The following is a 16,393-nucleotide window of genomic DNA, read 5'->3' on the forward strand; positions in this document are numbered from 1 at the left end:
GATATATTAAAATTGAAGGAATATGAATAGTGGTTTTTTCATTAAAACTCAGGGTGAGATATAAGTAAAGATGTTTGAGTATGAGGACATTTAGAGAAAAAACATTGGAGCATTTGTTCAGGTTAAGGTATCACTTTGTCGATTAAGTATAATCTTAATTCCATAATAAAAATAAAGTTTGAGGTGATTACAATTTTTTCAACATATTTTGTGGGTGTGTGTGTGTGATGAAGTCCTTATAATCCTAAATCTAAGACTTGAATTTATTTTATTCAAGATAAATCATATTGCAAATAAAGCTCTGCTGGGTAACTTTTCTAGTAACAAAAGTTATTAATTGAACCTAAGATATTTGATAATAAAGTTAGAACAAATCTCTTTTGGTCGATTTAATCTATCACATATGTATCAACAAATGTTTAGAACAGTTTGTAAGGGAGTTGTTTTAACTTAAATAAATGTATTGAGAATACATCATTTATTGTGAAAGTGAGAGCTTTTCATCTCATTTTCAAGAGACTGTTACCAATTGACTGCCCTAGGTCTAACTCGACTCAAGTTCTAATTACAGTACTCAATCTAGTAGGCTATGGATTAGCGAACAAAGGTAACAGCCACAAGTTCGCTTTCTTGTGTGAGGTAAAAAGAGAAGGGAAGATATATTAACAGAGAATAGTGGATTACCTGCTATCCACATTTTTATCCATGGAAAATCAAACCTCATTATAACACTAACACACTATCCACTCTAACCACTCCCTCCTCAATCTCTTCCTTAAACCTCCCAAATTTCCCCAATTTTTCTGCAAAATTTCAAACACCCACAAAAATTAAACAAATACCCAGTAAATAAACCATGATTTCAACCTCAATTTCTGATAAAATTTTCCATATCGTCCCAATATTGGTGAATTCTCCCTCACTTTCTCCCTCTACTGGCAAATCTTCTTCCATGTTTTTATCTCAATCTTCCTTTTCTTCTTCTGTATTGGTAGCTTCTTTTTCTCCATCCAAATTCAAGTTATTGTCTTGTTCAGCAAATGATCCCAGAAATTTGAGCTCTTGTGATGGTTTAATCAAGCTACAACGCCATGTAAGTGCTCTTGTTCTTTGCTATTTTCTTGAAATATGTCCTTTATTAAGCAGTTTTGGTTATAATGATGTATATATTTGGATAAATTATTGCTGTGAGAGTGTTTGCTGTACTTTGCTTGAATTGCTTTATAATATGGCTGATAACTTTGTTTGATGGGACCTTATCCAGAGCCTACTAGACTCCGAGTAATCTGAATTCGAGCTCTGTGAGGTCCTAACCGGGGGGAGTTCTTGCTAAGTGCTTGTTTGAAAGTTTATAGGGGGAGAATGGATCAAGAAGAGGGGACAATACTCTTCCCTAACATTCTTGTTCATTAATTAAACTGAAACTTAATTCATTTAGTAGTTCATGTAACCAGAAATGTTTGTTTCTTGTTTACGAGGCAAGATATTGAAGATATGCTCTCTAAACTTCTATGAGGGCATGTCAGTATAGCTTTGTTGCAGCTCTTGCAAGAGCCAAGAGATATCCGTGCTTTATTCAGCATGTGATGGTTCACATAATTTTAGGTATGCACTAATCAGGAAGATAAGATGCCCTCACGGACATGTTGCTCGTAATCAATGAATGTATGAACTAGCTAGGAATTTAATGAACAGTATGTTGAATAATCACTAGTCGACTTTTGGCTTTATTAAGATAATAACCCACATCTGACATGGGACAAGTTGTTTCACATTGAAGAAGAAATGGGAATTTGACGAACTTATAAGTCTAGTGGGCTACTCCACCTATCACCAATGGTTTTGGGATTGTACCCTACTGGTCTTGTATGTGGTCAAACTCTCCTCCAATGTGGGCTTTTGTACAGAACATTATCATGCTTGGACTTCTTCAATCTTTACCTTGTAAGGTTATTGCTTGGAAGCTCTAGCTATATGCCTTTATGGGTTTTGTATGAAACATTATCATGCTTGAACTTCTTCAGTCTTTCCCTTGTAAGGTTACTGTATGGAAGCTTTAAAGCAATATGCCTTTAATTATTGAGCAAAATAAAGGTTGATTTGTGTCTTTTATATGCTTGGATTCTGGTTGAAAACTTGATTTTTGTAATGTGATGAGTCTGATGACCAAATTATGAAGCGGATAAAAAGGATATTAATTGTTCTAAGATGGTGCACTTGCCCAAACACTAGTATTGTATAAACATAAGTATCTGTAATTGTTTGAAAGGACTTACCTTATTGAGGAATTTGGGGAAAAACAAAAGCAAGCCAAATTTCCCCGAGAACATGCAGAATAAAGGAAAGCAAGTTCAGCATCGGTTAAGGAAGAGTGTAATCATGTGAAATGAATGTTGCTTGTTAATGAGGAATTTTGGTAACTATATATGTTCCATGAGTGAGCAGCATCTTTCAATAATGCTCATGCCACATACTTCATTTAGTATTTAATTCTGTACTAACTACCCAAGAACTTGTTTTATTCTTACTGATGTAGGTTCCATATTGGTGACTTCGAAAAGCTTATACCAATATAGCTTAAATTTAACTGGAGTAACTTATTCCTATAATCAGCTGTGTCAACAAAATGATATCTCCGTGCTCTACTTGCAGTGAAGCTGTCCTAGATGTACATTTTAATGGATGTGTAATTTTTTAGATGTACCTTCTTTCTTTCTGTTTGTAGGAGGATATGCATGTATGAGATTTGTTTGCATGTAAGAGGAACTCAAAGTTTCAGTGTTTCACTTAGTGCAGCCTAGTACTGTGCAATTTTCTATAGCATGTTTAGTGCTAAGTTATTAGTTAGTAATGTGATATGTTGATAATCATAATGGTGCGTCACATGTTTACGTATTCCGTACTCCTATTTAAGCAATTATAGGACTAAAGATAGGTTAAAGCCATTTAACAACACAGTATTGGCTCAAGTGTCTACATGTCTTAAAGTTGTGATATGTGGCTCCTATTATGATTTATGTCATTTGATTAAGTTCCAAAAATCAGTGAATGATATGATAACTCTTACCGTCTGACGTTTGTGATTCCTTAGCTAGTGAGAATTTTCTTTATGCTTTACTGGTCTGCACACAGTCTTTAATTTTTCTCCTTTGTCGTGTATGAAGGCAGAAATTTGGAATGGCATTGACATTGCGACCAATCTTATCAATAGATCAGCATGGTAAATCCTCTCATCTTAATTTCAACTTTGTAGTATGATATTGTAGACATCAATATTTTCAAATATCTTAAATTTCCGAATATTTGTTTCTTACGATAGTCCGGAGCACAATTCTATGTATTCTATCAGCTAGAGAATGGCATCTACTCACCTTCTTTAGAATACATCATTACTACATCACTTTGATTTATGAGAAAAGTATTTGTTCTTTTACTTTGATGAAAATGTTTAACAAAGGAACTAATAAACCACTTTATTGGAATTTAACTTATTTTATGTTGTATACTTGTATTAATATTTTATCTCTTCCTCGTTTCAAAAAAAAGGTTTTTAATTATCTTGTTGGTTAAAAGTGAAAATACTAATCAAGGCAAAGGGAAATATAAATTCACTATCATTCTGTAGTGTATATATATACTAGCTAACACTGTCCATGACAGTCATTTAAATATGATTTCGTTGCTTTTTTTAAAAAAGGTACAACCCCCTTCTATATTAGAACCCGTGGAGCCATCATTTATGGGTTACTGAGTAGATATTAATGCACCTTCAGTTAGGTATAGTGTATTTTTGCTTTGGCTACTCTTGCTTACATATTTGATGCTAAGGGTCTTGATTTCAACTGTTGCAGATCTCTCTAAGAAACTTTGCACCGTGAAAGATGGCAAAAATATGAAGGGCTTGTTAAGAGGTGCTAGTATCCTTTCATCTGCTACAATTGCCTGGCTGACTTCTTCGGAAGTGGCATACTCCAGCACTGACATCAAAATAAATCCAGTTTATGAAGTTGGAGAGTTGTTTGAATTGGGAATTCAGTTGTCATATGTGCTTTTGCTGCTGGCTTTGCTTGGAGTTGGGACTTTTTTTGTTATCCGTCAGGTCCTTGTTCGCCGTGAACTTGATCTTTCTGCTAAAGAATTGCAGGTCAGCTTTTTTATTTTGATGCATGTGTATCTAACATCTATAGTATAAGATTTAAGATTCTATAGTATAACATCTATAGTAGAAATAGAAAAGGGATTACTAATCCAAGGATCTTTGTATGAAGGGATCTTAACCTTGCTCTATTTTCATTTCTATGTGAGACAAAGTTAGGTGTCCTTTGCACAACCCTCTTTTTCCTTTGAGGATAACACTCTCTAGATAGTAGTAGTTTCTTCAAAAATAACCCTTTTCATTCCAAATTATCTTTCTGATTCTAAAAATATCCTTCATAAACACTGTATATGACCTGTGGTCTTTGTGAGATGTGCATGAAAAATCAACTTCGTGCAATTATAGGAGCAAGTAAGGAGTGGTGACGCAAATGCAACTGAACTCTTTGAACTTGGAGCAGTGATGCTGAGACGGAAGTTTTACCCAGCTGCGACTAAATTCTTGCTTCAAGCAATTGAGAAATGGGATGGAGATGACCAGGATCTTGCCCAGGTTTGAATAGCAATGATAATTTTTAGGCTTCTTAAATTTTGCGTAGTCTTCATATTTATCTTTCATCGTTTCTTTTCCATATGTCAAGGAAACCATTCAAATTTCAAAGCATGTCATTCAATATTCACGCCTTCTCCTTCACTACATATTGAAAAATTGGCCTGATATGAAAGTCTCTGAATTAAATAGTTCTTGTACTGATTGAAATTAGTAAGAGTTACACTGTAAACCCCAAGACCTCAAATGGAAGGTGTTTGTTTATTATGCTTAATTTGATCATATGCTGGCTTAAAGCCTTAAACAATGAACTGTCGCAGTGTCACTGTCGGCTATATTATGAAAACTTATGTTTTTGGTCCAAAATGAAATGTCAAGTATCCATATTGATGCCAGAGTGTTGAAATTCTGACATGGTTTATGGTGAATGAAGAATCCATTTACCATAGCTAGTCATGATGCTCCATTACACAACTTTCTTAGGAATTCTCTGCACTATACTGTAAATAACAGGTCTTAACTTAAAAATCTGCACCTACAGGTTTATAATGCATTGGGTGTGAGTTATGTGCGTGATGGAAAGATTGACAAGGGTATCGCGCAGTTTGAGAAAGCTGTTAAGCTTCAACCAGGGTATGTCACTGCTTGGAACAACCTTGGTGATGCATATGAACAGAAAAAGGATCTCAAGACTGCTCTTAAGGCATTTGAAGAAGTGTTGCTTTTCGATCCTAATAACAAGGTGGCACGCCCTCGAGTTGAGTCACTGAGGGAGCGTGTTAACATGTACAAAGGTGTCCCTGTAAAATCCAAAGAAAGGTGATAGTGTTATGATGTTAAACTAACTTGAATTTTGACATGGTATGAATTTGAAAACTGGTTCTTGAGTTGTGACAATATATGAACTCAAGTGGTTGCCTTTTGCTTCCTTTGTTTCATATTGTAAGGCGTTTGTAATATTTCTACTTGTACAAGTTCTGATAATATAAGTTGTTTCAGGAAAAGATAAATGCATTCTGTAATGTAAATTTATCAATTTTATCCAGTTTGTACCCTACTAGGAGTATTTCAGTATTTTGATTTTTCGACAAAATCATCTTTAAACCCTTTAATATTGATGCACAGCCTAGCCAACCTCAATTAGCAAACTTTAATGAAGGCATGGAGCCAAGTTAATAGGAGATGAGTATGAACTGTTGTCCATCAGTCTATCCACACAGTGAGCAAGAGTTTTTTGATGAAATTGACTTACGAGTTCAAAAGGTAATTGAAATGTTAAAAGCTCCTTATAAAAAACGACACTCTAAAATGATTAGTCGTTTAAGCTAAGAAAGTCTTGGTGCTTCTAAAAAGGGTAATTATCTATTCAATAAGTGTTTAAAGATCAACATTGACTGAAAGATTGGATAAGTGGAGAAAACCACAAAATTTCGATGTCATCCTTAGAGCAGACCATGTTTGTGTATAGTTGACATAACTTGTGTCGCACGTATTAAAATAGATATGATACAGGGTATTTGCAATATACTTACAAATTCATCAAAATAAAATTAGATGACTCGCCTGAAAATATCAAGTTAAAAGGTCATGGACGAGTCGATTCTAGGTAAAAGTATCTAGCTCATTTATTAAACAATTGGAATTCAAATAAGGCGGTTCTAACCTTTATATAGCACTAAATCTGAAACGAACCAACTCATTTGCTAAGTTTGTATATGCTTATGATACTTAAAATGTACTCATAGGCGGAGTATGTGAAACACACACCATAAATATCACGGAGTACGTTAACGTTAATTTTGGTAGGTTTCCTAACCGGCTAACACAAACACAGTCAAGACTATCGTGAACTCGTGAATTAAGTATGAACCACCAAAACCCAAATCCAGGGTCCAACAAACTGACCCGAACCAACCACATCGTCAACTCACAAGTCTTCACTCTTGTTTTTTCTCTTCCATTGTTTCATTCAATTCATTCACTCTGTTCTTCCTCTCCCACTCTCATTTTCTCTCTCCTAAGTAACAGTTCGTCGTAATTTTGATACAATGAAAGCCAGTAAGATCTCTCATTCTTCAAATTCAATCAAACGTTTTGAACAAATCAAATCAAATTTTTAGATTGTTTGTTAAATCTCAGCAAATTTGTTTAATCTCACTCTAAAATTCGATTTTCCCCCAAATTTGGGTGATTTTTGCAGGAATGGCTCGAAACCTAGGGTTTTTGGCCCTTTTTCTAATTGCGTCGATCTGTGAAGCTGCGATCTTTCGCCCAATTTCGCATTCTCACCGATCTGCGGCTCTTGAGATTTTCAAGCCAATCGATGGATCCTTTAAAAGGTTTTCAAAACCCCTACTTAAACCCTTGCTTTGATTATCTATTTTCTAAGTAAGTTTTGTTTGAATGTGCAACAATGAATTAGAATGGCGATTTTCTACAGGTTGTTATTGCTCAATTTGATCCATTGTGCTGTTAATTTAGTTAAAAGTTTGAAATCTAGATATCTTGAGGATGTTTAGGTTAATCAAATTGGAAAAAGGTAGAACTCGGTGGCCGATTTCGGTGTTGCTTAACCTGCTATTTGGTGTTCTCGGAAGTAGGTGAAGAATTGAGTTTTAGAACTTGAATTGCATACATTAGGTGCGGATTTTGTAGGAGTAGGGGACTACTGTCAGAAGCTTGTTTGATGAATTATAAAGAATTTCAGCTGGCCAAATTGTTATTGCAAACCAAAATCGTAATGCAAATGGCATGTGTAATTGTTGGTTATATCTCCCGAATGATGACTGAGGTCTCAATACCTTCTAAATGCTACAAATGAATTGGATTGTGGAAATGGTTGGTTTGGGGATTTTTTTTAAATCCCTGAAATTTGATGCTCAATCATTTCTAGAAGTAGGAATATTGTACTGCCACTGATTTGAATACGAAGTGGAAGACTAGCAGTTTATGTTTACTGTGTAATCTTGTGCCTGTTTGATGATGACTGTAAATATTCATTTCCGTTTTGCATTAGCGCTCTATTTGGCAGGCAAATGACATACTTACATGCATCATGTAAAGCAGTGTTATTTCTGTCTTAAGCTTGTGTGTCTATTTTCTTCTTATTTGTAGTATGCTCAATTAAATAGTTCTTTGAGGCTGTTCTTTGTTGAACATTTGTTGACTTCAACTTGTCTTTGGATAGTCTTGAAGACGCTTATGAGGCTTTAAGAACTTTTGAGATCCTTGGAATTGGGAAAGATCTTGATACAAGTACTTCAACATGTGCATTGATTACGGAGACCCTTAAGTCTTCATCTGCTAGTTTGAAGGATCTCAGTGTTGCATTGAAATCGAACCGAGTCCTTAAGTGCAAAATTGATGGAGAGAATTTTAAGGTAACCATTCTTCAAAAGGTCCCAAAAATTGTCAAATTGATCTAAGGGGGATTTACTTATTCTTTTTAGGAATAAGAATAAGAATCAGTCAATAGGTCTGAGGTGTTTTTGACCTTTCTTTTTTTCTTCTCTATCTCTCTCTCCCTCCCATCCTTTTAAGGCTGTCAACTCAAAACTGCAAGCGGCAATCACTAAAGCAAACTCATTGCTTGACTTCTACTATTCAGTTGGAAGCTTGGTACTTCTTAAGGTAAAAATTCTCTGCAATTTGCCATTTTCCTTTTTTTAACATCAACATTGATCAATTGACTTTGAAGAGGCTTCCTCCAACGTTAGGGGAGGGGAGAGAAGGGGCAGATATTTGCAACCTTTCCTCAATAATACAAAGTGACTGTTTCCAATTGATTATTGAAAGGAAATGACCATGTGCTATTAGCCTACTCCACAATAAGAATTATGCACACACAATGAACAAGTCATTTATGTTCTATTATTTCAAATCCAAGGAAGCAAATACTCATCTACGTTGGAAATGGATGAATCTAAAGCTTTTTTTGTCAAATTTATGTTGTGTACTTGTGTGGACCAATTTTTTAAAAGTTTGCACCATATGATACGTTGACATTGCTGAATATCAAAGCTAAATTATGTTAGTTTCTATCATTTTCATGATTTACTTTATTGCTTGGCATTCTTGATATTTTTTTGGCAATTATTTCATAAACATATGTGCAGGATCAGGCTGCTGATCTAGAAATTCAGCTTGAAAATGCTGATCAAATCTTCCGCTCAGTCAAGGTTGGTTTTTTTGGATTTTCATTGTTAATCTCTTCTCCCATAGTTGGCTCTAGGTTGTATGCTTTATGGTTTTGCTCCTTTGGCTTTTTAATTCGATTGGATGCCATAGCTTATGTTGATACATTTTTGTTAGGCTCTTGGTCAAAGTGATGGACGGTGGCGCTATAGTTCCAACAAACCTGAGTCCAGTACTCGTGCTGCTGGTAGTATCTCCCCTTATAAATTTGATCTCCATTTTTTGTATTAGTTTTACGTCCATCTGTAGACCCTAGCTGTTTCTAGTATGTGGTGTTGTATAAAATGCATACTTTTGGGGGGTGTGGTGACTGTTTTGTTGCTGTTAATGACTTTTATTTCAAATTGATAAAAATTTTCTATCCTTAGACTACTGACCTTTTGTCTAATGCTAACTGTCTGTTTGCTGCAGGAATAGCTCTTGAAACTCTTGCTGGTGTTGTGTCATTAGCCTCAGCTGACATCGATCAATCACTGGTATTTGCATAATGTGCTATTCCCACCCATCTTCTGAACATGGCAATTCTGATTTATTCATGTGATACAGATGACTGCTGTTTATTAGATTGATTGTCTTCTTGTAGCTATGTTGGTTTTTGGTAATCAATTTAAGTGTTAATATTGAAATGTCTGTGTGACTCTATGTAAATACCCAGGCATCTTTGTTTGGATTTTTGGATGGTTTTAAATTTATATTGCCACTAGTTATCCTTTGATAAGTTGGAAAATTAGTTTTATTACATTGATATCATCTTAGTTTATGCATATTGGTGAAGGATTAATACATCTTTCCCCTTCCCTTCAGATAAGGGAGGTTATACTATTTTAGAGTAAAGTATGTTGTTTCCACTCTTTGAATCTTTTACCACAGTTTAGATCATCTGTGTTCCATCCAACATTCGGTCATTATCTTCTTGTAATGGCTGCAACACACCCTTGACCTGCAAATTGATTTGTAGCTGGCCATATAGTCTTGCGATTGTAATGCCATACTTCATTACTCTTATACTTTTATGTACGTATCACATATGATTCTGCTGTAGCAATAATTTTGGGGCTTTATCTAATATCTTTGTTGAATGGACATTGGACAGATTGGTACTCTGAAGAATGATATAGTGAAACTGTTTGACAGCGTTGAGAAGTACGGTATGTGGAAATCTTCCCTTGTGTACTCCCATCACTGCCTCACTGCTACTTAGTATTATTATGTTGGTGATATGCATCTGTGATATTCAAATGAATTATTTCAAAGGGTTTAACAAAGAAATGTCAAATGAATTTCATAATGGATCGTGTGGTTTTCTGTTAGAATATTTTTGTGAGCTTGCATGATATCCGATAATTGTAGTATGTCAATAATGTGTTTATGTTGTGATATAGCTCTTGATTTTGTAACATGGATAGCATTTTGTCAGAAATCTTGTGTCAAACATTGAATATCTAGAATCTAGTTATAGTACGAGATTGAACAAGTTTATAGACCTGGAAACTCGTTCACGCCTCAATAACAATGAGAGATGTGGCCATATGAGCCCTTTTTTTCACTCCAAAACTGATGATAGTTGGAAACTCATTCACGCCTCAATAACAATGAGAGATGTGGCCATATGAGCCCTTTTCTCACTCCAAAACCGATGATAGTTTGTTCTATTCATTAAATTAAGCACCTAACCCCCAATCGCTAGTCTTTGCTAAATCTTCCTAAGAAGGATGTGTTACATCCCCAATTATTTTTATTAATAAGCATCATAGGTTGTCTTTTATCTTTTTTTGCTCTTTGGTTATCTATTAAAAGTGATACTTGCATATCATGAGTTCATGATTCATAAGTCAAACAAAAAGTCATATTCCCATCCCTCTCCCCCCAAAACCTTTTTCTTTTTAAATAAAAAAGGGACGTGATAAAAATGGCCAACAAAAGAGAACGAAGATAGTTTATAAGTGAAATTTGTGTCGTTTAAATAATGCTCTAGTTATGCTTCAAAATGTTGGAATTACCTTTCAGATTTGCTGAAGTATCAAGCTCACGTCTATGTATTAAGTGATGAGACTAGCTTATTGTTTGCTGTTGCTTTTTCCTTTTATTTTATCTTCTAATTTATTACCTACCTACAGATGACGGTGCCATGTTCTTTGATGAGAAAGTTGTTGATGCTCTTGAATACCAAGGTCCACTTTCAACTACATCATCAGTTGTTCGAGGACTTGTGGCATTTGCTGATGTAACCTCTGGGAAGATTACTGTAAGTAGATATACATGTAAAAAGATTTATTACAGGTGGCCCTGTGCATAGGTGTTTGTGCTTGCAAGAGGGTGAATGATGAATTGTGAAGATATTTTCCTAATTTGAAATGCAATATGCAGGTTTCTGGAGACAAAATTTTGGGTTTGGCAAAATATTTTCTTGGCATTGGAGTGCCTGGAAATTCCCATGATTTCTTTGAACAGATTGATGCATTAGCTTTGTTGGAAAACAACAGGTAATGGTTGAATAGCATGCATATCTTTCATCTCTTCTTGTTTCAATGGGTAACTTATTCTTTTAATTCTTCATTTTAGATTTACTAAATTATCCTGATTCTTCCTTGGTAATATAGGCATTGGAATGGTCAGGTTTCATGTAAATTTCAATTTATAGACCTTTTAGCCAATATGAAACACTAAGAATTGAATTTAACTTTGAGAAATTACAAATAGCTAAAATATTTTGGGAAGTATTCTATATAATAAAAAGTATACGTAATTATATTTTTGTGTATGAAAGGAGATTTCAGGTCTGGACGTCTGGTGGTTCAGATTAGTTAGTTTTGGATCAAATTAACAAATAACTCTAAGTTGTTGGGTTTTGAATTAAATTCAATTTCTACTAATACAAGCAACGAAAATTCTATATTATTTTTGTAATATGTACTTATCTGGTTTCAAATGGCTTGATTTAGTAGGTTTGAAGATTGACCCCATAGCACTGAGTGTATGTCCCTGCATAATAAATATTGCAAATAATTGCCAGTCAATTTTTTTACATTTTATATTATATCAGATTTCAATAACTATAAAAGTGATTTTTCTCTCAATACTGTTAACTTCCCTATTGATTTGCATTTTGCTGTTTTGTTCCCTCGACAATGCATGAATAACAGAGTATGGTGACTTGAGCTTCATGTAAATGTAACAATCTTTTTTTCTGTGTAGGGTGTCAATTCCATTGATCTTGTCACTCCCTTCTACTGTGCTATCCTATTCCAGAAATGACCAGCTCAAGGTATCCACCATTTTTATCTTTCATATTTGAGAAGTTGCTTTTTATGTGCCTAAATTACTTTAGTGTGAGGGCTTGCTTCCCATAGATGTAGTTTTGAGGGCAAAGGAAAATGTAGAGTAGACCATTCTATTGTTAGTGTCCGCATGTGTACTATGTAGGCTATATATCCAGGCTCACTGGTCTCATTGATGTCTAATATGTGAACTGGAGGCAGCTTATATAGGATACCTTTTTTTTTTTTTTTTTTTTTTTTTTGGGGGGGGGGGGGGTAGTGCTGTTAGTGAAAATTCAGTTTTTTTTTTTTTTTCCCCTTTTTCTTCCTCAACCACTTTAGTATGGTCTATGAGCTTGTCATGAGTATCATATGTGGTTAGTGAAATGTGATATTGGCTGATTGAAGCTCTTGTATCTCATAGCATCAGTAAGTATAATTTCCTGTAATAATATGTGCATAGTTTACCTCCTTTTTTTAAGGCTGCAAAGTGTTACAAATTGACAAGTATGGAGTATTTTCTAGAGTTAAGTTTGTTTTAACTGTAATATATGTGAGCAGGTTAAGGTGAACACCGTACTTGGGTCTGAGGCACCTGCCCTGACAGTGAAAATCGTGCAAGCTGCCAGTGTTAATTCAAAAAGTGCTCCCGTGATTGAGAACCAGGTTTTGACAAACTTGGCTTATGTTGCTTGATTTGTTTCTTATATTTACAATTCTGATTTCCTACAAGCTTTTTAATGACTTGGCAACTAATAAAGCCAAATCTGTTGTATCAGGATCTTAAGTATGCCGCAGATGGTGGATTCCATGTTTTGGATTCTTTGCCAAAGGACATTGATGTTGGGAAATATGAATTTGTTTTCAAGGTGATATTCTGCTCCTCACTTAACACTGCTAATGTTGCGATCTCATTCAGAAAAAAGTCAGAAATTGACCTTTTTTTTTTTCCTTTTTTTGGATCATGGATTAGATTGCTCTCAATGATCCAAGTCAGAGTGATATATATGCTACAGGAGGCCGAACTTGGGTTAAAATTTATTTCACAGGAGAAATTAAAGTTGAAAATGCAGAGATATCAGTCCTTGATAATGATCTTGGCAATGTGGAATCTCAGAAAAAGTAAGTATATTTCCAATAAGTTTCTGAACTTTTATTCATCCACCATCTTTGATTCTAAGCATGATATATCAGATAACGACACTATTTTAAATCATATATTCCAAAGTCGCATCTGTGCAAAATGAAATTCCACAATTTGGCTGTTGGAGAACTTATGGTCGCATCTGAGCTAAATTAGAAAATGGAGACATTATAGTTTATTTTGAACACTTGGTGTACCATAGTCGATTAGGCACACTCATTTCTTGTTCTAGAATCTGGGCTTGACATGCTTGTTCAAGAAATGAAAAGAAAACTCTTTATTAGAGAGTTGTCTTGCAATAATCAAGTTTTTTAATGTTAGATTATGGGATTGCAGGTTAGATTTGTCCACAGACAGTGCCATTTCTCTGTCAGCAAATCATCTTCAGAAGCTGCGCCTCTCCTTCCAGCTGTCCTCACCTCTGGGAAATACATTCAAGCCCCATCAGGTTTTTTATTTTATATTTTTAGAGAATGCTTGAAGATCTTTAGATAATTTGCTAATCAAGATGGCGGCGGCAGGCATTGCTGAAGCTGAGACACGAGACAAATGTTGAACATGTATTTGTTGTTGGGAGTTCAGGAAAAACGTTTGAATTTACACTGGTAAGTTTCCTTTACTGCTTTCGGCATATCATGTCACCAATGAATCTTTCTATATCTGCATAGAATTATATGAGTTTCTTTTTTTAATTTTGAAAGTAAAGTTAACTCATTAACAGAAGAGGCATATGATATCTACAAGAGAAATCAAAACTAGCAAATAGAAACTGAATTGGATCAAAAAATATTTCTAATGGGAAAAACCACAATTGTTGGGGATGTTTCACATTGCTATGTAGTACAGCCTTCCATGAGGGGTCTTTCGATCTAATTATAGCATTGTTGCTTGGCTTTGAAACTCCTAAATTCTTTGCTCCATGTACATCACGTATATCGCATGGATGAAATATTGTGTACAGTTTATAGTTTTATCATCTTTCCAAAATCAGGTATCTGCAAGCATCATCTCATGATTTCATTCTGTAGGATTTCCTTGGACTAGTGGACAAGCTCTACTACCTTTCTGGCAAGTATGATCTGCAATTAACCGTTGGAGATGCTGTCATGGTAATTATGATTCTGTACATTTTCAATGTATTAGTACTTGCATTGGTATGGTTTTTCTAAATTGACCTTTTCAGGAGAACTCTTTCTTTCGATACCTGGGTCATATCGACTTAGATCTTCCTGAAGCACCTGAGAAGGCAACTCGGCCACCTCTTCAGCCAATTGACCCTCTTTCGAGGTTTGGACCCAAAGAAGAAATAGCACACATATTCAGAGCCCCAGAAACGCGTCCACCTAAGGAACTGTCTCTTGTTTTCTTGGGCCTTACGCTTGTTCCACTTGTAGGATTTTTTATTGGGGTAAGTTAATATGTTCATGCCATTTTCTTTCCGTTGTGCCCCAACTGGACAAAAGTCAATTATTTCCTTGTTCGTAGAAATAATTGTACGTAGTATAAAATAAGCTCTAAGATGTCAAATTACAGTACAAGATATTAAATTGTTCATGCCATTTTGATTATTAGTATGCATTGAAGTAGAATTTCTTGCTGTTAAAAAGTTGCCCTTTTGTTTGTTCTGACTATCGTAACACACATGCTTTAGCCTTTGTGAACCACTGACCATTCGATTTTATATTGTTTGTAGTTTTGTACTTTTAATTTCTGTTCAATTTACTCAACTGTTAGCCTTTGAGGTGTCACTTTTTCTCTTACTCTGATCTTCAATGCCTTCTTGCAGCTCCTTCGCCTTGGGGTGAACTTTAAGAAGTTCCCTACAGCAACAGTATCTGCTGCATTTGCTGCACTCTTCCATGTTGGTATTGCAGCTGTACTTTGCCTCTATGTCCTTTTCTGGCTGAAGGTTTGTGTATACAACTCTCTTTCTATATGAATTTGTGATTTACTGTAACTCCTTTGTACAAAACTGTATCTTATTATTATTATTTTTTTTTCCAAATTCTTCTCTTGGTCTGGACTTGATTCATTTTCCATCTTTGGAAATCTTTATTTTTTCAATTTTATTTTCTTGTGTTTGCGCATCTGCAAATGCTTCTTCTGTATTCAACCCTTTGTTCAATACCTGCAGTTGAACCTGTTTACAACACTGAAGTACCTGAGCTTCCTGGGAGTCTTCTTGTTATTTGTCGGTCACAGGACTCTTTCCAACCTAGCCAAAGTGAAAGCTGACTAGCACGGTACATTGGAGGAAAATTTCCTTGATTGAAGTATGTTGCTGGGTCACATATTTATTTGAGGAATTCCCCTTTCAGAAAGTTGAGAAGTTGTAGACATTTAGAGTCAATTTTGTAGAATTCGATTTTTCACTTGAGAGTGCCAGCTATAGTGTAGTTCTTTATTTTATTGTATACACATGTATTCAGAACTTTTATCTAAAAGCATTCTCTTCTATGAAGTCTTACGATATTCCCCTCCCCCCAACATTGTTATTGCCCTCCAATCTATGGTTCCAACAGCCCAAAATCAAGACATTTAACCAGTTTTTAAACAATGAAGGCTATAAAACTGAAATTGAATCACATTTTGAGTTTCTGAGTTGCAACATCTTTTCATCTGCATTTATCGGTATGGTTCAGTTCAGGTTGGATCAATGTTGTCTTGTACTTACAGATATAACTGTAACAGAAGGGACATAGGAAAGGACTTTGTACTTATAGTATTGTGACTAATACTTCTAATCAACCATATCCAATTTTGAAGATGTCTATGCAGTAGCTATTGTTATAAAAACTGTATATTGTTGATTAACACTCAAATTTGAAGATTTAAAATTTTCTTTTCCTGAAACCGTAAAGGAAGCTCTAACCACTTGAGTCATCACTCACTCTCAATTGTTAAACTTTGTAATTGGTGATTAGTCTTTTTAGGGGGCGTTTGGTTCAAATAATGGAAACAGTATGGAAAGGAAACAAATAAGAGGGGGAAAAGGAATCATTTAACTATTACCTTTTCATTTGTTTGGTTTAACCATGAGAAGAAATTAGTTAAACTTTACTCCCTTAGGTAATGGTAATTGTTTTTGAGAGATAACAAATGAGAGGTAACCAAGCCTTCTAACCTAACACTCAATAACGATATCGGTTTAAT

At 34.9% G+C, this 16,393-nt stretch overlaps 2 protein-coding genes across 3 annotated transcripts; both read left to right on the forward strand.

The window, feature by feature from the left end:
* Positions 1-651: 651 nt before the first annotated feature.
* Positions 652-5,649, forward strand: LOC110721554 (tetratricopeptide repeat domain-containing protein PYG7, chloroplastic-like). 2 transcript variants are annotated; one of them, XM_021900729.1, is made up of 5 exons: positions 652-1,093; positions 3,169-3,220; positions 3,852-4,144; positions 4,502-4,648; positions 5,187-5,649. In XM_021900729.1, the coding sequence occupies exons 1-5, from the start codon at positions 857-859 to the stop codon at positions 5,466-5,468; spliced, it is 1,011 nt and encodes a 336-aa protein (XP_021756421.1). In that variant the 5' UTR covers positions 652-856; the 3' UTR covers positions 5,469-5,649. The 2 variants fall into 2 exon arrangements, with proteins under 2 accessions (XP_021756421.1, XP_021756422.1); XM_021900730.1 differs by having other exon boundaries at positions 844-1,093; positions 3,165-3,220.
* Positions 5,650-6,543: 894 nt separating this feature from the next.
* LOC110721555 (dolichyl-diphosphooligosaccharide--protein glycosyltransferase subunit 2-like) lies at positions 6,544-15,722 on the forward strand. The gene is made up of 20 exons (XM_021900731.1): positions 6,544-6,703; positions 6,846-6,984; positions 7,833-8,025; positions 8,186-8,275; positions 8,761-8,823; positions 8,957-9,026; positions 9,251-9,315; positions 9,933-9,987; positions 10,957-11,084; positions 11,207-11,322; positions 12,035-12,104; positions 12,658-12,762; positions 12,876-12,965; positions 13,070-13,218; positions 13,577-13,688; positions 13,762-13,845; positions 14,269-14,349; positions 14,424-14,648; positions 15,027-15,149; positions 15,375-15,722. Exons 1-20 carry the CDS (start codon positions 6,694-6,696, stop codon positions 15,477-15,479), a joined length of 2,073 nt encoding a protein of 690 aa, XP_021756423.1. The 5' UTR covers positions 6,544-6,693; the 3' UTR covers positions 15,480-15,722.
* Positions 15,723-16,393: the final 671 nt, after the last annotated feature.

Source organism: Chenopodium quinoa, unplaced genomic scaffold (assembly GCF_001683475.1).
Source record: "Chenopodium quinoa cultivar QQ74 unplaced genomic scaffold, ASM168347v1, whole genome shotgun sequence".
Taxonomy (NCBI): domain Eukaryota; kingdom Viridiplantae; phylum Streptophyta; class Magnoliopsida; order Caryophyllales; family Amaranthaceae; genus Chenopodium; species Chenopodium quinoa.